Source organism: Cyprinus carpio, chromosome A9 (genome assembly GCF_018340385.1).
Source record: "Cyprinus carpio isolate SPL01 chromosome A9, ASM1834038v1, whole genome shotgun sequence".
NCBI lineage: Eukaryota > Metazoa > Chordata > Actinopteri > Cypriniformes > Cyprinidae > Cyprinus > Cyprinus carpio.
This window is the reverse complement of record NC_056580.1, coordinates 27351958-27373487: the sequence shown is the minus strand read 5'-3', so window position 1 is coordinate 27373487 and position 21530 is coordinate 27351958. Positions and strand designations below refer to the sequence as shown.

General features: G+C 33.0%; 1 protein-coding gene and 2 long non-coding RNA genes across 4 annotated transcripts in view; 2 read left to right on the top strand and 1 right to left on the bottom strand.

The window, feature by feature from the left end:
- The window catches only part of LOC109072593, a 61481-nt gene extending 53436 nt beyond the window's left edge, over window positions 1-8045 (top strand). Inside the window, exons 13-15 of the long non-coding RNA XR_006160868.1 lie at window positions 127-343; window positions 2051-2473; window positions 7542-8045. This is a non-coding gene — a long non-coding RNA (uncharacterized LOC109072593). The remainder of the gene's footprint in view (window positions 1-126; window positions 344-2050; window positions 2474-7541) is intronic.
- Window positions 1-21530, bottom strand: part of LOC109063093 (potassium voltage-gated channel subfamily H member 7-like) — an 84167-nt gene that overhangs the window by 22857 nt on the left and 39780 nt on the right. Inside the window, exons 4-9 of one of the 2 annotated variants that reach the window (XM_042764325.1) lie at window positions 20516-20950; window positions 19745-19765; window positions 16891-17102; window positions 9831-10256; window positions 2057-2456; window positions 98-298 (exon numbers count right to left, since the gene is read on the bottom strand). In XM_042764325.1, coding sequence (XP_042620259.1) covers window positions 98-298; window positions 2057-2456; window positions 9831-10256; window positions 16891-17102; window positions 19745-19765; window positions 20516-20950 — 1695 coding nt within the window. The remainder of the gene's footprint in view (window positions 1-97; window positions 299-2056; window positions 2457-9830; window positions 10257-16890; window positions 17103-19744; window positions 19766-20515; window positions 20951-21530) is intronic. The other variant, XM_042764326.1, reaches the window with a different exon arrangement.
- Window positions 10148-20677, top strand: LOC122146171. Its single transcript, XR_006160870.1, has 4 exons — window positions 10148-10282; window positions 13383-13553; window positions 17050-17108; window positions 20544-20677. It is a non-coding gene; the product is annotated as an uncharacterized LOC122146171 (long non-coding RNA).

Sequence of the window (21530 nt, the reverse complement as noted above, 5' to 3'; positions counted from 1 at the left end):
AGGATCATTTCAAATAACATAAAGATTTGAAAACACATGCAATGAAAATACCATGGTTAAAATGTTTGAATAACTAGAGCGGGATGCCTCAGACGCACCATGTTCATGTCGATGCCGTTGGTGTAGGTCCACGAGTGTTGGAAATACTCCTCCAGCCTCTGTCTGAGCGGGTTTGGGATCTGGTGGAAACGGATGAACTCTTTCACGCGGAGCATCTGCATGTGGTACCGCGCCGTTCCCGAATACAGCCGCTGGATGATGGCAGAAACGTTCCCAAAAATGCTGGCGTACATCAAAGCTGGAGAGGACAGGACAGGGTCACACAGATGAAAGCTAATGCCAGGTACATTTTGTCTGTGGAGGCCAATTTAGATCAAATCAGCTGTGTTTGCTTTGTATATTATTATTAATATTATGCATGAGGTGATCCCTGTGATTTAACTGTGCTGTCTGCTGAGGGATGATGGGATATCTAATTCAGTATTGACTTGAAGTATTTTTGTGTATTATGCCTTTTTATTTACCTTCATGCAATTAGCAGATATGTAAATAAAAAATGCTTCACAAAGGTATATAATAAAATACTACATTTTGAATTAGATTCAAAATGGACTTTCTTTTTTTCTTTCTTTTTTTCTAATTCAAAATGTATTATCTAAATAGCTTTGTGTTATATGCAATTCAATTAATTAAAAGTATGCATTAGTAGAAGTGTTGTTAATAATGTTTTGTGGTGAAAATAATAATAATATAGGATTTTTTGTTTGATGTTTATTTATTTATTTTGTAATTCAAAATTAGCTGTCTTATTAAATATCTTTGTTTGTTATGCATTTTTATTTACATTTATGCATAAATAGCAGAAATGTAAATAAAATGCACTGTGCACAAAAATATTTGGTAAATTAGTAAATTTTTAATTTGATTAAAGTGGATGTTTGTTTGTTTACTTATTTACCTGCCTTCCTGCTAATAGTCTTTATTTATGTCACAGCCATGAAACAGGACTGGCTACTTGCAATTGCTAGTGAAAGGCAGATGATATTATCTGTCCCTGAGTGACTCATTAATTAATATTTATATTAATATTAATATTTCATAAATATTTTCATCAGAAGTTTTATAGTAAGTGTATCTGCTAAAATATATTTTAGTCCGCATTTAAAGCTGGGCTAAAGACCAACAGACATGGATTAAATATGATGTAATTCAGTCTTTAAATGAAAAGGCAATAAACATATTGATTTTAAGCATTGTTTCCAAGTATTAGAATTCATCTGCTAGATTGAAACGGAGATAAGTTATATCAGGATGAACAGTTTACAGATTTTCTGATTCAGTGCAGTCGTCTCAGGACATGCAACTCAACCGAATTGTCCTCTCAAATTCATAAAAATATTAATTATACCTTGCGAAGTTTTGCTACAGTATACCACTATTCAAAAGTTTGGGAACGGTGATGTTTTCTCTAAAGAAGTCCCCAAGGCTGCATTTATTTGATTAAAAATACAGTCAAAACAGCGATACTGTGAAATATTATTGTGGTTTAAAATATCTTTGTAATATATTTTAAAATGTAATTTATTTCAGTGATGCAAATCTGAATTTTCTGTTCAAGAAACATTTATTATTATAATCTATGTTGAAAACAGTTTGTTGAAAAAGAGTAATGCATTTTCAGGATTCTTTGATAAACAGAAACTTTTGTAACATTATAAAAATCTCTCCTGTCACTTTTGATCAAACTGCATACTTGCTGAACAGCAAACCAAACTTTTGGATGGTTGTGTATATATTGCTTTTATTAGGCAACATCATGCTTTTATTAGTGTATATATTGCCATTTTCATCCAAACAATACACTTTTGTCATTATTTATTCACCATAATGTTGTTTCTTCCATGGAAATTTCTCCATTTGTGTTTCTCATGAAAAATAACAAAATATTGGTTTGGGACGTCATGAGTGTAAATAATGGTGACATAATTGTCAGTTTTGGAACGATCGATCCCTTTAAGCTAATTGCGTAAATACAATACATGTTTTTCAGACTTACATCCAATGAGCATGACGCAGATGGAGAAGATCTTCTCTGAGTTGGTGTTCGGAGACACGTTTCCAAAGCCCACGCTGGTCAGCGAGCTGAACGTGAAGTACAGCGCGGTCACGTATTTATCCTTTATGGACGGCCCTGAGCAGTGCTCACTAGAGTTGCATCTCTTGCCGAGGGACACCTCGAGATTGTCGAGCCAGCCGATCTTATGCTCCAGGTACGGTTTCTCAACGTTTCCAATGGCGTACCAGATGCAGGCCAGCCAATGGGCGATCAGAGCAAATATACACATGAGGAGCATGAGAACCGCTGCGCCGTATTCAGAGTAACGGTCCAGCTTCCTGGCAACACGAACCAGTCGGAGGAGCCGCGCTGTCTTCAGCAGGCCAATCAGAGTGGTCGTCTTGGGAAAGAGAGAAGGTGTGCATTAGTTACATTGCAAACAGTTTCTTTACCAAGAAAGACTGGGTTAATACTCATTTGACTCATTTTGTTGCTTTCTCATAGACTCCAAAACCTAGTGAACTGCATTTTAAGACCCAAAACAAAGGCTGTCCCAGAATTTAGGTGCAGCCCAATACTCAAATATGCATAAAACAACCCAATACTCTAATAAGCACATAAAAATGCATAGTACACAATAACAAAAGTCCTTTTAAAATTTGATTCATATGTTTTTATATGTATTTTTCATTATTGTATGAATTATTTTTTAAACATTTTTAGATAGATGAAAAAAAAAAAAAAAAAAAAAAAAAAACGCTGGGCCTTTTTGGATAGATTTTTCCACTTATCTTTTTTCATACAATAATGAAAAAATATTAAAATATAAACATTAATAAACAATATTACAAATATTAATACAATATTAATTCAAAATGGACTATTTTACTATATATTTCTGTATTAATAATTTATTTACATTTATGCATTCAGCAGATAATGCAAATAAAAATGCATAGCACACAAAAATATTTAATAAAATTGTCAATTTTGAATTAAATTCCAAAATAATTTTTGGCTTGATTTTTTTTTTTTTTTTTTTTTTTTTTTTTTTTTTTAATCTCAGCTCATCGCAAAGCATAATGGGATTGTTTTTTCTTCTTCCAAGAAACATAAATGCCTTAGAATTTGTCCAAAAGACATCTTTCTATTGCAAATGAAAAATAAATTAAAATAATAAATATCTATACACTGAAGAAAAATATTGATTAAAAGAGTTTGATCTAACTCAAAATTGACTATTTATTAAATATGTTTGTGAACTATGCATTTTCATTTACAATTAGATTTATACATTAGACAGAAATGTAAATGTAAACAAAAATGAATGGTAAACAAAAAAATTTCAGATATTAGTCAGTTTTGAAACAAATGTAAAATTTATTTTTGGATGATTTTTTTTCTTTTTCTTAGACTATAGCAGTGCATTATGGGATTTTGTTTTTCCAGGAAGGATAAATGCGGTTCTGCCTTAAAAGTTTCACAAAAAATCTTTCCATTGCAAACGAAAAATATTTCATGCAATAATAAAAATATTTATTAAAACATTTTAATCTAATTCAGAATTGATTATTTTAGATTTTGTGTACTGTTCATTTTATGCTTATTAGCGTGTCCGGTCATTAAATTAGTAACATGCTAATTTAAAACTCTACTGAAATCAATTATGAGTCAAGTATCCCATGCACTTTCTGTCATTTATAAATGACAGTTTATAAATGAAGAGTGTTCAGTCACAGTTCAGTGTGCTGGCTATGTAGTCAGCTCACTAGTGTTTGAAACACAGCCATGGTCTTTTATAGCTTTAATTATCCACAGTAAACTGTATCAGAAGAGCTGGAACACACTGTATCCTAATATACCCAAAGCTCATACTGTATCTGTAATGTCTGTGCACGTCTGCCTCACTAATTAGTTTTTTGATAACCGTGTTTAATTTTAGCCCATTACACACTGCTTGTGCCTGCTAACGCTTGTGCCCTGCTAACATCTATTCAAAAATTTCACACTGCGAGGATAAAATAAACACCCGACATGAGACGCGGCTAATGAGTTTTATCTCTCATCCAACTCTCACGTTACCAAACTGAGGAGAAAAGAGATAAATCCTCATTTGCAGGTGAAATCAGTTCATTAGATGAAGACAAGGTCCCTGCGAGCCGACAGCGAGCACAGTCTCATCCGAAACGGCTCCTTCAGCATCTTCACTCGTCCCCTGCTGGGAGATCATTTGTTTAGCTGGCAATTATTCAGTGGCCGCACAAAGCAAGGTCAGGACCCGCGTCGGGTATTTTTAGATTATGTCTTAATAGATGCGTCTGACAGCAATGCTTAGCATGCATACTAGCACTGACAGCGTGTTAGTGAGCTAGCATGTGGAGCGAAGCACATGGGTTTTTTGTACTCTCACGTTGAGAAGAGCGGACACAGGCCCTGCTGCATCTGTCATGAGTGGCCCATTAAAAACTCATTAGCAGAAACTATTCGCAACGAATCACGCCTTTGAATGATAGCTGGACATAGCGATAGGATGGACGCTGAATTATACTGATGGTTCATCAAGCTTGACCTCACATGACTGGCTTATACTTTCAATTCCAGTGTTTAACTACTGTAGATGAGTAAAGTTCGAACACAAAATTTGATGTTGGTTGACAAAGCTTGAGAACGTTTTACTCCGTGAAAGTCAATACAATGTTATTGTTAATGTGACATATTTTAGCACAATGCTAGCATGTATCTAGCATGTTTTAACATGTAGATTTTGGTATTTGGTATGCTGCATCGTTTTTAGTATGTTGCTAAAATGCTTATCATGATTAAGCACATTTCTAGCATGCTGCTAACATAGCACATTGCTAACATGTTTCTAATTTGTATTATCATGTTGCTAAGACGTTTTAGCACATTGTTACCCTGAATAAACATGTTTCGGTCACGGTTTAGCATTGTTAGCATGTTTATGTTATCTTTTTGCTAAGATGTTTTAACGTGATTAAGCATGTTTTTACCATGTTTCTAGCATGTTTACTACATTGCTAACATGTTTCTAACATCGATGTAGCTGACATGATTTAACACATTGCTAGCATGTTGCTAGAATGTTAAGTATGTTGCTACTGTGTTTTTATCATGACCTCCCTTACCAAAAAGTAGTATACTTCAAGTTTATTTTATTAAGTATACTTAAGTAAAGTTCAAGTATATTTAGACTTTTTGTAAGTATAAGTCAAGTATACTTAAATGTAATTTTAAGTATATTTCTGAGAAGTACATAAAAAGTAAACTAAAAGCATACTTTCCTATTTTTAGTTTAAAAGAAGTATACTAATAGCACACTTGAATAAACTTCTTTTTCGTAAGGGCTATCACGTTGTTAGCATGTTTCTAACATGTATTGAGTTGGTAACATGTTTTAGCACATTGATATCATGTTTTTCTAACATGTTTCTAACGTAATGTATTAACATATTGCTAACATGATTCATCACATTGCTAGCATGTTACTAAAATGATTTAGCATTTTGCTAATTTTTTTAATATGTTGCTAGCATGTTTCTATCATGATTTAACACATTGTTAGCATGTTTCTAACATTATCATGTTGCTATCATGTTTTTAACTAATTTAGTATGTTGCCAGCATTTTTCTATTGCAATTTAGCATTCTTCAAGAATGTTTCTAACATGTTTAAGTGCATTGCTAGACTGTTTTATCATGCCGTTAAAATGTTTCTAGCAGGTTTTAACAGATTGCAGGCATGCTTTAGCATGATGCAAGCATGTCTGTAGCATTTTCTAACATATTGCTAGCTTGTTTCAGCATCTTGCTAACATGTTATGTCAGGCCAACACTGCAGATGGTTTATACTGTTTAACATGAAAAGTGTAAGACTATATAAGTGTTGATTAGTACAGATGTGTCATAAAAGCCTATCAAATATGATTTAAGGGCCTCATTCAAACTGTGGTCATCGCCAGTGTGGTTGAGCCCTTCTTCTGAATGCTGTAAATGAGATGCATCCTGTAGCCACCTGCCATCTGTCTGGCTCAGCTCATTCCCTAAGTAGTACACACACGCACATATCACATTCTGACCACTGACCACAGATCAAATCCATCTGTCTGACCACAGAGGCATCAGTTGAGCATAAAGCTCCCTCAGTGGCGCTGCATTTGTGTAATGCAGAATGTCAGATTCTTAATGAAGACAAAAGCCTTTTAGTGCCAGAATGAAAGGATGTATTATAAGATGGTGAGTGATGGTTTTTTGTAAGTGCACTATTCATGGTGGGGAAATACAGTATAGCCCAAACTATATATATTTGAGCCTTGTTATGGTACTTGATATATATGCATGAAGTTTGGGGTCAGTAAGATTTTTTTTTTTTTAAGATATAACTTTTATTTTGCAAGGTTGCATTAAATTTTCAACATTAATAATAATCAGTAATGTTTCTTGAGCAGCATATCAGCATATTAGAATGATTTCTGAAGGATCATGTGACACAGAAGACTGGAGTAAGAGAAGCTGGTCATTCAAAAACTGTTATTACTCAAATACTGCAGCTTTACAAGGACAGTAAGTCCCCCAAACTGGGGATAGACTGAACCCAAATTGCATGAAGAAGTCAGTGAAAGGTGGAGGAGGAAGTGTGATGGTTTGGGGGATGTTTGGTTCTCTTGTACAGATACATGGCAAAGTGAATGCAAATGTTTATCAGAACCTCTTTCAGCATCATGCGGTTCCTTCCCTGCAAGCATCTCCCAATCAGCCTGCAATTTTCATGCAAGACAATGTCCCCACAGACTGCAAAACGAGTAAAGCAGTTCCTTGAAGCCAAGAACATTGAAATACTGAAATGAGCGGCCCAGAGTCCTGATCTAAACCAGAATGAAAATCTCTGGAAAATCCTTGACGACAAAGTTATGGCTAAGAAACCCACTACAGTCACCAAACTATGGAAGAGAGTGTAAAAAGAGTGGACCAAGATCACAGCAGCTCAGTGTGAGATACTAGTGAGTATATACCTCACTTTGTGCGGCCACTGAATAATTGCCAGCTATATATATATATATATATATATATATATATATATATATATATATATATATATATATATATATCAAGATTTTATTTATTTTTTCAGCTCTTTCTCACAGCTCTAGTTGTGACCAGAGACAGATGTGTGAGCGCCTGCAGTAAAAACAAGCGCAGATGCAGAGAGCGTGAGGTTTGTTAACTGGGTGATGGCTGGAACACTACAGCCCTTTTCAGGCAAGCCTGTGAATGTGAAACCTCTGGGAAAATATAACCTGAACAAAAGCAATATACTTATATAAAACCAAGCAGCAAAACCCCTCCATAGTCTAAAAATATACACTGCATGCCATCAAATAATGACATGCTGACATTTCCAGTAGGTCTTAATCTATAATTCTTTAATATTTTAAAAGCCATTGTGTGTGTGTTTTTTTGTCCTTAGGTTGTAAATGGCTCTGACAGAGTAGCTGTCACTGGAACAGACCACAAAGCGGTGAAACCATATGCTCCAATGTGACAAGAGCTCATGATAGGCCATTGACGGACATGCCCACATAAACAAGCGAGGAAAGGAGCCAGCCGGCGTGCCAGTGATTCAGCCTGTAAACTGTTCAAACATCAGTTTTCTCTTTCCTCTCTCTCTCATCATAATCATTGACTCCGTTTTGGTAAGCCGTTAATCCAAATAAATGGATTCAGAAATTAAGGCCATTCAAAAAAAAAGAAAAAAAGAAAAGAAAAGAAAGAGGCAAAAACAACATAGCCTACACTATATTCTGATACTGTAATTCCCTTTCTGTCCTCTGCAAAGTGCTAGCTATGATCTGTATAATGGACACGGTACAAACAAATAATAAATTGCTAAATAAATAGGTCTCAAATAAATAGGTGTTATGCAGACCCACGTGTGTTAAAGGAATTGTTCATTCAAAATGAAAAGTTGCTGAAGATGTACTCACTCTCAGGGCATGCAAGATGTAGATGAGTTTGTTTCTTCATCAGAACACATTTGGAGATATGTAGCACTGCATCACTTGTTCACCAATGGATCCTCTGCAGTGAATGGGTGCCGTCAGAATGAGAGTCCAAATAGTTGATAAAAACATCACAATAATCCACAAGTAATCCACACCATTCCAGTCCATCAGTTAACATCTGGTGAAGCCAAAAGCTGCATGTTTATAAGAAACATTGAGACACTGTAACTTTAAACCATTACTTCTGACTAAAATATGAGTCCTCAATCCATGATATTGCTTCCTCCAGTGAAAACGTCATTTTGTCTGAATCAGGAGAGAAATACGAACAGATCAAGCATGGTTTACAAGTGAAAACAGCACAAACCAGTTCTAAGCAAAAATGTGGGTGGATTTTCATGTGAGAGACGACAGGGGATGCCCTTTTCACTGGAGGAAGCATTATTATGTATTATGGACTCGTATTTTAGCTAGAAGTGATGTTTTAAAGTTAAAATGCCTTAATGATTGTTTTGTCTCTTACAAACATGCAGTTTTTCACATCACAAGATGTTAACTTATGGACTGGAGTGGTGTGGATTATTGTGATGTTTTTATCAGCTGTTTGGACTCTCATTCTGACGGCACCCATTCACTGCAGAGGATCCATTGATGAGCAAGTGATGCAATGCTACATTTCTCCAAATCTGTTCCCATGAAGAAACAAACTCATCTGCATCTTGGATGGCCTGAGGGTGAGTACATTTTCAGCAAATTTTCATTTTTAGCTGAACTATTCCTTTTAATGTCTATCCCTAAATATGGCCCAAAAATCTCTATTTTTTTATTTTTCATGTTTTTAGTTGTTTCTTAACATATAGCCATATGTGTAGTTACTTCCATTCCAAATGTTTATGTAGCTCATCTGATGGTAATTGTAACACCAAAGTCATGGATTTGATTTCTAGTGAACATGCATAATGATAAAATTCCAGATATATTAAATGCATTGTGGGTTGTTTTGGATAAAAGCATCTGCCAAATGCATGTACTGCCATTCAAGAGTTTGAAAAGATTTTGTTTTTAAGAAATGAATACTTTTGTTTATCAAGGATTAATTAAATTAATCACAAGTAATAGTAAAGACATTTATAAAAGATTTGTATTTCAAATAAATGTTGTTCTTTGAACATTCTAAGAATACTGAAATAAATTTATCAAGGTGTACACAGAAATATGAAGCAATTCAGCTGTTTTCAACTGATAATAATGAGAAATGTTTCTTGAGCACAAATCAGCATAGTAAAATTATTTCTGAAGGATCATGTGACACTGAAGAATGGAGTAATGATGCTGAATATTCAGCTTTGCATCACTGAAATAAATTATATTTAAAAATATATTTGAATAGAAAACAGCTATTTTAAATCGCAATAATATTCCACAATATTACAGTTTTTACTGTATTCTTAATCAAATAAATGCAGCCTTGATGAGCAGAAGAGACTTTTCAAAAGCAATAAAAAAATCTTACCAACCCAAAATTTTTGTATATAGGCAAAAATGCAAGCATAATTGCAGCCTCATTGACAACAACATGCAGCCTGTTTGCTCATATCCATTGCAAAATGTGGATGCATGTGTGCAATAACCCCAGAATTGTGCCAACATGAAGGAGAACACCACCTGGCGAGTGGTAATTTGAGTTTGAGATCCCTAGTTTAGACTGGCAGCCAAGTGCAGAAGGAAGTAGATTAAGTTCTGACGTGACTTACATCATCTGATCCTGATCCAAATATGAGCAGGTCGAAGGGAATGGCCGCCACCATGTCTATAAGGAACCAGCCCTTGAAGTAATGGACGGCGATCTTCCCCGGATGGCTCACCACCTCCTCGTTCAAGTTCACGTAGGTGGTGCGAAAGTTTATGAGGATGTCGATGATGAACATGATGTCCACCATTAAGTCCACGAGGTTCAGAGGGCTGCAGGAATAGCCACATTGCCGTCTTTTATGCTCCTCGCTGTCGTTGAGCAGGAAGGCAGCAGAGTAAGGGGTGAGAATGGCTGTGTAGATCACCAGCAGGAGGATGAGCCAGTCCCACACCGCTTTGAACGGGCTGTAGTGCAGGATGGTGAACTTATCCATGCGTGGTGCCTGGAGCTTGTATTCTGGAAGCACATCGGCACCCAGCGACAAGACCTGGAACGGGAGAGGCAGGGAAAAACGTGAGTATTGCATGGTGCATGATCACAGGTCTGTCCTGGTAGACACCGTCTGGAAAAAAACATGCCAAACTAGTGGAGAATAGTTTATTTAGAACAATGACTTTATTTTTATCAGTAAAATATTTATGATTAATATTTAGTTTTTTTATTTTAAACTCTATTCTATCTGCATTATATGATAAACTATTTGCACATGTGCACGATTACTATTATTATTTCTATAATAATAATAACAGAAAGAAGTTGAGTAATGTATAATTTTAAATAGTTTATAGTTTATTTTAATAGTTTTAACATAATTGAGTAATGTATAATTTTCAGTATGTATTTATTTTTACTTATTTTATAAGAATAATGCTACTAACAGAAAGAAGTTGAATGATTTATAATTTGTAACTATTATTTTTGCAGATTTGCCAAAAATGATGAGTAATACATACATTTTCAGTTTATTTATTTTTACAATTTAACAGATGAAGTTGGTGAGCAATGTGTAATTTACATGGTTTATTTATTTGATTTTAGTTTTTACAAAGTAATTTATAATTGTTCAGTGTTTATTATTATTTTTTAACAGTTTTAAACGATTAAGTTAAATAATGTATATTTTTTCAGTGTTTATTCATTTATTTTTACAGTTATAATAATAATAATAACAGAAAGAGGTTGAGTAATGTATAATTTGCCACAGTTTATTATTTGTTTAATTTTACAGTTTAACAGATAAAGAAGATGTGCAACATTTAATTTTAACTGTATTCATTCATTCATTCATTCATTCATTCATTCATTCATTCATTCATTCATTCAAATGTTTCCCCATGTAAAAAATACTACAATTTCAATAGCACTGTATAAATATAAAAGTGCTGTAATTCTTCAGTTTGGTTTCAGTAAGCAGGGTACTGTTGGTGATAAAATAAATTTCTGAAAGTGATGCTGTTTGATGGTGAAAAAAAAGTAAAAAAAAAAAAAAATTGCTGATTTGTGCATTTTCAAACTGAGATCCAAACATAGCTGAATTATAAAAGATCTCTCCGTATAATAGTTTATATTGCATTAGTTGACAGCTGTCAGTCACATATCCACAGGCCCATCATCATAATGCAGTATGTGACAGTTTCCCCGTGCCACACATATTTCCCCACAGTTGTCATTTATTTCTTTCTGGCTGATGCAATATTTCATGGAAAGCTCCAGCACAACTGAGTTCTTCACATTTCATCAGCGTAGCGTGTCAGGGAGCCTCAGAGCATGACATAAATATTCATTTATTTCTCTATAGTTGCACAGTACCAGCCGTCTCTGCTGTCAGAAACGCTCACATTACATATAGCTTTTTGGATTATAAAGTGTAATTGTCATGCATCTCAGGTTGTTTCTGAAGTTATCAGAGTGCTCTGCTCAAGGACAAAACGCTGCACAATACTTCACAAAATCTTGTTTTTCACATACTGAAATATGAAATATGCTATTCATGTAACTGGATGTCCTTTGCCTTTACGCAATTCATGAAACGGAGAGTTCAGAATCTACATTCTGATTCTCACAGCAACAAAACGTTCTTTTATATTACTATTTTAAATAATTACATTTTAAACAGACAATATTCTAGAATGCTGTATTAGATGAAAGTGTGTGTTAAATAAATAAATGTAAAAATAAAAAAAAACATCGAAATTATGTTAATATTATTAACTAATCCAATACAGTACCACAATTTTTTTTTTTTTACAAAAGTAACAAAAGATTTATTTAAAATCAAACACAAAGTTATATTAATTGGTCTATTCATGATTTCTAACCGTTTATCCTCTTCAAACCCATATTTAATATAGTTTGTGTCGTATTTTCTTTTATCTTATGTAGTTTTGTTCATGTTTTTGAAGATATTATAATATATTGTTATTTGCTATTATATATATATACACACATAGACACATATGTAACAGCTTTAACTTATCAGAATAACAAATGTAGTAAAATGTGTGTATATATATATATATATATATATATATAAAGATAAAAACAAATTGAATTAATCATTTAACTTCGAAATTACAAATGAAAGGGGGTGGGAAAATATGTTCAAATACGTCATTAAATGTCAAAGAACTTTACAAAATAAGCTAAATAGGCTCTTTTTTTTTAACTAAATCTGTCATTTTCTCTCATTTGGATGTGGCAGAAAACATCTGGCTCCTGTTTGCATGGCCTTCTGTCACTTCTGTCAATAATTTTAACCTTGAAATCAGGATTAAGCATAAAATACTGTCTTCAGAATCACTCATACATGTGAAAACCATCTGAGGATTGCACAAATAGTTGTAACCTGACTCAGAGGAAGACAGGAATCCTGTTATTGTGGCAGTTTTTCTGCTGATTAAGGGAGAATACAAGAATTCTTCACCTTGTGAATGGCTGTCGAAGGCAAAACTGCTACGAACTGCATCATATTTTGTGAGAAAGTTACTTGCTTGAGTAAAACAGACACTATTTTTGGAATCAGCACCTCAAAATTGCTAAGAAACAAGTGTTGGATTCCATTCAGCAAATATTGTCTGCAACTCTCAGAGCTTGAATAGTCGAAGCATGAATAGAAAGATTTCCACGATAAGCAACAACACGCGGCTTTCCTTCCCACGACAAAGGACTCTAGCAGGGTTTAATTTCACTATTTTGCAAAGCCATAGAACAGCAGAAGTAAAAGCATTAGGATGATAATAGTCTGTAATCCAGCAGTGTATCTGTGTAATTGAGCTCTGAATGAACACACACACACACACACACACACACACACACACACACACACACACACACACACACACACACACACACACACACACACACACACACACACACACACACACACACACACACACACACACACACACACACACACACACACACACACACACACACACCTTACTGCAGGATTTAACCACCTTTGACAGTCAGCAAATGAGGCGTCTTTTCCTGATAAATACTTCATTAGAAATTATGACGGTGGCAGCAGTAATCAGTTGCCCTAGTTGATTATTCTCACTCTTTCTCTTCTAAGAAAGTGATGAATTACAGTATGTATCTTTTTCTCTCACAGGCTCTCACACGTCCAGGCAGGTCGGGGAAGGTAATGTGAGAATCGCTCAGACGTAACAAACCAAATGATCGCAGTGAACGAGTCGACGACTCCAAAGTGAGGACTTGTGTCGTTCGGACGGGCTGTCATCGACTTCTGTCACGGCTGGTCAAAAGATGGACCCCTTACAAGGTTTGACCCAGAACCGTGTGTTACTTTGACTTTCATTGAAGGACATTTACAGATGTCTTTAACCTTCAAGCACTGCCCACGTAGGCAACTACCCTACATCACAGCATCCTAACTGAAAGGGCACCTAATAAGTGACTGATTTAAAGGCAGCTGGCCAAATAGCACAGCATGCAAATGTATAATTTGATTTTGACATTAGCATGCTGTTAAGCTCGAAGCATAAAATGCACATAAAAATAATGTGTAAAATAGCCAGTTTTAACTCTTTCCCCGCCATTGACGAGTTTTTACGGCTTTTCGTGTTTTCACTGTTATACACTCGGGGGCGCTATTACACATCTTCTGAATGAGTACAAAAACACATTTGAACAGGACAGAAAAACTAGCAATCTCTTATGTAAACAGATGCATATGATAAATAATGCGATCATCAGCAATAGACAGCATATAAATGAAAACTGCATAATGTTATGGAGTAAAACGATTCAGGAAGTGGTATGTGGCTGTGCAAGCTTTGGAGTAATTAATGGAAGCAATTTACTGGATTTATGCTTTAATAATCATACTGAATATTATCCAGATGTAGTTTTTGATAAAAAATGTGATTTTCTCACCTTTTTGCTCAAAATTATACATTTTTATGAAACCTACCTGTATTGAAGTGTTTATTAAAAAAAGAATGTTTTAAGCTAGAATAAAACATTTTTGTTTAAAAGTAGAGGATTTTTAATCTTTATTTTTAATGTATTGCATATTCAAATATTCATACAACAAAATATACTGTAGGGCATCAAATTTGAGTGAAAATCATCAAAATCGTTGGCGGTGGCTGGCAACTTTTTTAAAAAAAAGGCTGGCGGGGAAAGAGTTAATTAGGCTGAACTAGGTTTATTGATAATTTGTTTTGTTTTGAGTCTCTTTTGATTACCAAGACTACATTTATTTAAGAAAATACAGTAAAAATACAACCAAAAACGTTAATATTGTAAAATATTATTATAATTTAAAATAGCTGTTTTCTATTTGAATACATGTTAAAATGGAATTTATTCCAGTAATGCAAGGTTGAATTTGCAGCATCATTACTCCAGTCTTCAGTGTCACATGATCCTTTAGAAAACATTCTAATATGCTGATTTGCTGCTCAAGAAACATGAATATAATTATCAGCGTTGAAAACATATTTTTTTTTGTGGAAACTGCAATACATTTTATTTTTCAGGAATCTTTGCTGAATAGAAAGTTCAAAAGAACAGCGTTTATTTGAAATAGAAATCTTCTGTAACATTATAAATGTCTTTACTGTCACTTGATCAATTTAATGTGTCCTTGCTGAATAAAACGATTAAAAGAAACACAGTGAACCTTTGAATGGTAGTGTATAAATCACAAATAATTCGTTATAATATAATATATGTACTTATTCCGCTACTTTCAAAGGGCTCTTAAAAGCGTGAAATAAATTAATGTGAATGCTAACAGATAGATATTAAAGACTTGCTCGGTTATGAACGTTTCATATTGATCTAACAGAGTAAAATCTGTCGTTTTTCCTTTGTTTCTCAGTAAGACCCTCAGGTGAGGTTGTGCTTCTGCTCTATTTCTCCTCCGTGGAGTTTGAGTTAATCGATGTGTCGCGAGTGTAATGTGTGTGAAATACTGCACACGTCAAATGCTTCATGATTCGATTAGAAATCCAATAGTCTTATGGACGAGCACAAACAAGCCGTAACAAATTCTCCAGCATAATTCCACTATATAGCCAAGATTAAATGATGCTAACAGACATGTGTATGCAAATAAATGCTAATGATGATACTACTTAACCTCAGGGATATTAAGATGAGAGCAAGAATACAGGGCAACCAGCAGTAATTATTCACAGTCCGTGTGTCACGTCCTCGCTCCGATCTCCTTTCTTACCTCAACCATTTAGCATCTTTTTCTGACACCGAAATACATCAAAAGAGCATCCGAGCATGAAGATGGATTTTCTACCACCTCTGGGAAATGGATCTCCAAATATTGCCAAAACACAATTCAGTAGCACTGCGGCAGTTTCTGTGTGAGAGACTCGAGTGTAAATTGAATTTCCTCCTTTAATCCATGAAGCTAGATGCGTGTTTGCACACTATCTCTGTTCCAAAAACTAGCAAGCCACATAACTAGACAGCATTTTAAGGCATTAAAGGCATGTTTCTAAAGGAAAGACTACTTTCAGGCAGCATTGTTTTTCAAGGATAAATCTAAAAATAAATGCATGGGACATGGTGGACAAAGCAATAGAAATGCGAGTAATGTTAATAAATACACCACCCTCCAAAAAGTTTGGGGTCAGCAAGATTTTTTATTTACAAAAAAAAAAAGAAAGAAAAGAATTTAATCACTTTATTTAGCCAGGATGCATTAAATTGTTAAAAGAAGAATTTAATAATTTTATTTAGCAAGGATGTATTCAATTGATCAAAAGTGACAGTAAAGAGAGTTACAATCTGTCAAAAGATTTCTATTTCAAGTAAATGCTGTTCTTTTGAACTTTCTATTCATATTAAGCATAATGTATTATCTTGAGTTTGTTTTTATTTTAAGATTTTCCGTTCTCATTTTTATTTTAGTTCAAGTTTAAATTTGTTAAATGTTAATGCTTCTTTTATTTCAAGTAACAAATTTTTTTTTTTTTTTTTTTTTATGGTTTTAGTTTTAGAAACCTGCAACTAATGTAAACATAAACGTGTAGTTATTAAATAAAAATAAACAGATTTTTTTACATTTAAATGAGAGGAGTCAGTTAGATTGTTTTTGAAGGAATTTAACACTTTAATTCAGCAAGGATGAATTTAAGTGACTCTCATAAAGTGACAGTAAAGACATTAAAATGTTTCGATTTTTCGATTTCAAATAAATGCTGTTCTTTTGAAGAATCCTGAAAATAATGTATCACCGTTTCCACAAAAATATGAAGCAGCACAAGTGTTTTCAACATTGAAAATAATCAGAAATGTTTCTTGAGCAGCAAATCAGCATATTAGAATGATTTCTGAAGATCATGTGACACTGAAGACTGGAGTAATGATGCTGAAAATTCAGCTTTGATCACAGACATACATTACATTTTATAATATATTAAAATAGAAAACATCTATTTTAAATTGTAATAACAGTTTTTACTGTATTTGTAATAAAAAAAAATTCAATCTTAGTGAGTATTTTTGTCTTTGGAGTAATGTGCACTGAGGAATCGGTCACAATAAGACCAGAAGTGTGTATAAAGAAACTAAATATGGTTTGTATTTAATATAGAGAGTTTTGCATTCATGCTGACTTCAAACAGTCTTACCTGTGTGACCTTCTCAGTGACGTTGTGTGTTCTGTCCTTGACCTTTGGTGCAATGATGGTTTTCTCCGAGGATGGAGGGGAAGGCACTTTCTTATCATTGGATTCAGAGAAGTTGAGTGCGATGAGTGGGATCTTATTGATCGTGCTGTATTTGTTCAGATTGGAGTCTGAGTTGGATCCCAGCAGACTGGACTTCAGATGGTTAAACGGACCTGAAGGTAAAGAGTAAAGAAGAGCCTGTGAATATCACACACTATGTTTTGTTTATTCTTGTTCGTCTAGCACAACTCTGTGTGATATAGCAACATTATATATTTTTAAATGTTTAAATAGAAATTATATGCAGGTAAATATAGCTTTTATTTCAATATCTGAGAACAATAATATTTAAATATTAATTAATCATCATTTTTATTACATTATTTTTAGGATATGTTATATATATAATATTAATAAGATAAATATATATATATATATATATATATATATATATATATATATATATATATATATAATATTTACAATAAAAATGCATTTAAAAATGTACAATAAATAAATACAAATTTTCAATAAAAAAACAAAATGACTTAAATATCATAAGAAGAATATAATTAAAAATGTGTAATTTATTAGTTATATGACCTAGGCTTGATCTTGCTTTGAATATTTGAATAGATATTGTTTGCAAAATTAAATAATTATTAAAAAATAATATTACAAATATTAATTAAAACAAAACAATTTAAGGCATTTCAGGGCAAATACTTAAATATCATAAGAAAGTATAGTTTAAAAATTCTTTACATCACCCTGCCATGATCTTGCCTTGAATATTTGAATACATATTGTTAGTAAAATATAATAATTATAAAAAAATTAAAATATTATTATAAGAAAATAATATTAAAAACATTTACATTGAAATACATTTAACATTAAAATACATTTAATATGTTTTTTTTTTTTTTTTTTTTTTTTTTAATGTTCAATTTAAAAACTAAACAATTTAAGGCATTTCAGGGCAAATACTTAAATATCATAAGAAAATATTACCCTGCCATGATCTTGCCTTGAATATTTGAATACATATTGTTTGCTCAGCATAATGAACCATTTGAATATGTTACAGTTGAATTAAAATACCATCATCTAAACTGTATATGTGTTATTTTACTGAAAGAAACAGGATTATTATTACATTTCAGGCTTGCCATAAACAACATCATCCATGCTTGAAGCAAACATGTGCAGTTCTGTAAGCATACATTAGCAACCATTAAAATCATGTGCAATGTAAAAGAAAGATGATAAATAACTGTGATGCACATCTGTCTTGGCATACAACTTCAATCTCAATCAAACTCTGATTAGAGAAATGTCCTCCAAAACTGAAAGAGGCTGTACTGGTTAACAGCTGATGGAAGTCATTCAGCATGTAGCATTGATCTGCTGTCCCGATGCATCAGTCCCGTTCAATGAGATGTGAAGAGGAACTGCCTGTACAAGTCTGAATCACAACCGAGCCGTTCTAATCCATCTCAATGCAGGACAGTCCAGACTAGAGCTTTACTGAAATAGCAGCAAATGTTCTGTATGATCTAATCAAGACATCAATAACAGCTGAGAGGAGAAATCAGGCTGAAAATGGATAATCACGAAACGGCATGACGTCCCAGACACTCTGATGATGCTCTGATCTGTAGCCTGAATGCACTTTTGAGGAAAGATAACAGCTTTTATCTCAATTTTTTAGGTATGTTAATTTTACCAGTTTAGGTTCTGATTACAACAGGGGTGTCAAACTTTATTTTAAGTTGAAAACTGGACTAAAAGTCGCCATATGCTGGCTGAATTTGTTATTCATTAAAGCTTGGGGTATTTATGGAAAATGCATGCAGAAAACACATTCTTCTAAAGGTTATAAAGAGGCTGTTTCCATAAAAGATAAGTTAGGATTAAAAACAGTATTACAAAACATGTTTTCATTTACAGACCACTTCTCAAATTTAGAAAGCAAAGACTTATTATATTTTAATGGGTTATGTCTAATAAACATTAACGTTATAGTTAACTAACATACATTTTTGTTACTTAAAATAAACATGAACTGAAAAAAAGAATAAAAATCCTTAGACTTATTTTATTTCAGTTAGTTTCTTATTTTCATTTAGTTTAAGTCAAAGTTCTAAAATAACTAAAACTAAAACTGAAAAAACTACAGATTTTACACTAATAAACATTAAATTCTTTTTTTGTACCTGTATGTATTACGCATCATTGATTTTACCAAATCATAAATCACAAAATTATAAATTATCAATATTATACACAAAGAAAAAAGTTTGGTGTAGAAACAGTTTTTCAAAATTGCTAGTAAATTTCACAATTAATTACAAAAATGGCAAGTAACACAATTAATTAAATGTAAAATTAGTATTTTCTTGTAAAACACTCCAAAATTCTTTGTTTTACTTACAACTTCGAACAATTATTTTTTACAGTGTAATTATATGTATATATATATATATATATATATATATATATATATATATATATATATATATATATATATATATATATATATATATATATATATATATATATATATATATATATATATATAAACCGCAATAATTGTTTTCATTATTTAATCATTATTTTTCTCAAATCATCTCACAGGTCCAACTGGACTGAATTGTGATTTTTATTATACCTCTGTTCTGGATTAAACTGACATTAGTGGTGCTGTAAGTAGACAATAATATGAAATGATCTTGAATCTGCTGTACATTTTTAAGCATGCAGCAAGCAGCCAGAGACAGTTATTATGCATTCCCACAGAATACAGCATTACCTTTCAAACCGCGTCCATGGTCTGAAATGGAGGAGTATAGAGATTAGAAAAAGAAAATGAGGAAATGTGCCCAAGTTCTTTGAAGAAAACTTTTGATTAAGAGAATTCTTGTGAAAAATGAAAGCACACATGCTGCTTTGTGGCAACAATGGATAATTTCATATTTGGTCCATTAAAATTACTCTAAACTGAAAATTTCTTGCTGTTAGATGTGATTATCATTCATCAAAAATAGCAATTAAATCACTACACTGGAAAATTATACATTCGTGTCTACATTAATTGTGCAAACAATGCAAAAACTAATACGCATTATGATGGTTGAGTTAATCAACTGCACAGCTTAAATGCACTGCGATTCAGACATTTTTTTTTTTTTGATGTAAGAGAAATGTTACATCAGAGTAAAGAAATTGGCTTCAGAGATCCTGTTATTCAATATTTCAGAACCAGTAAAAAAAAATTGATTTCATTATATTTATTACAATATTATTTTAAATATAATATTATTTTAAAGAACAAAAAGAGAGAGAAAACAAATTTATTATTATTTTTAATAAATACTTTTTTTAAATATTTTTTTTTTTATTGTTTAAAAAAATATATTCTGCTGTCTTTTTTATTTATCAATCCATGTGCTGCTTGGTCCATGTCAAACCAATGTCCTTGGCATTCCTAGTGCCATGCTGTGTTACTTCAGATTCTTCTCTCCAACTTCAGTCAAACATCTCACAAAAATACAAGAAGCTCAATATAAGTTGTAGTCCTCACCTTCACTTGTGTGTCTGTCCGTAAACAGGCGTTTGGAGTTTGTGCTCAGGCCTTCGATGTCGTGAACGGAGGAGGCCCGTCTCCTGCTGCACATGCTGTCTCTAGAGTTGGCCTGGGCCAGGCAGGTGGTGGACTGCGCTTGAGACGGACTGGGCAGGTCCCAGGGCTGCTTGGGAGATGAGTGGTCGAGGGGTACGGACGTGCTGACCAGGGAGGAGTGAGGGCTGGAGCTGATGAGCGCCCGCTTGTCGTTTGCATCAGCTGGACTCGAACCATCCTTGGTGGGCGATTGGATGTCCATCACGGCCACAGAATCATCACTGGCCCTGGGCGAGTCCACCGTCACTGAGTCTGGGTCGTCCTGTGGAAGAGACTGCTTGCTGGTTCCCAACAGCTTCAAGGCTGGCAGACGGAAGTGAAAGAATCTTCCTTTTCCTAGAGGTATTTGAAAAAGAATATATATATGTATATATATATATATATATATATATATATATATATATATATATATATATATATATATATATATATATATAATAAAAATAAAAATAATTAATATATATATATATAATATATAATTATTATTTTGTCATTCTTTTTTTCAGAAAAATACAGATTTTATTTTGATTTAAATTATTTTTTATGGCTTTTATTATAACTAATATGCTGTTAAACACACCCCTTTTATTTAAAGATAAATATTATAAATATTATAAAAAGTATTTCTAAGTATTTCTCAATTATATATGTATATATATATATATATATATATATATATATATATATATATATATATATATATAGTTTGTGTGTGTGTATATACTGTGTGTGTATGTATATATACATATACACACACACACACACACACACACACACACACACAGTGGAGATCAAAATTAGAGAACAACCTACAGTTGCCGTTTTTAAGCATATTTCAAAACTTAATTGCATTCTGAAGCACAGTATAAAAGACCAATGATCAAAATTAGAGATCCCTTACACATAAATCCAAGTT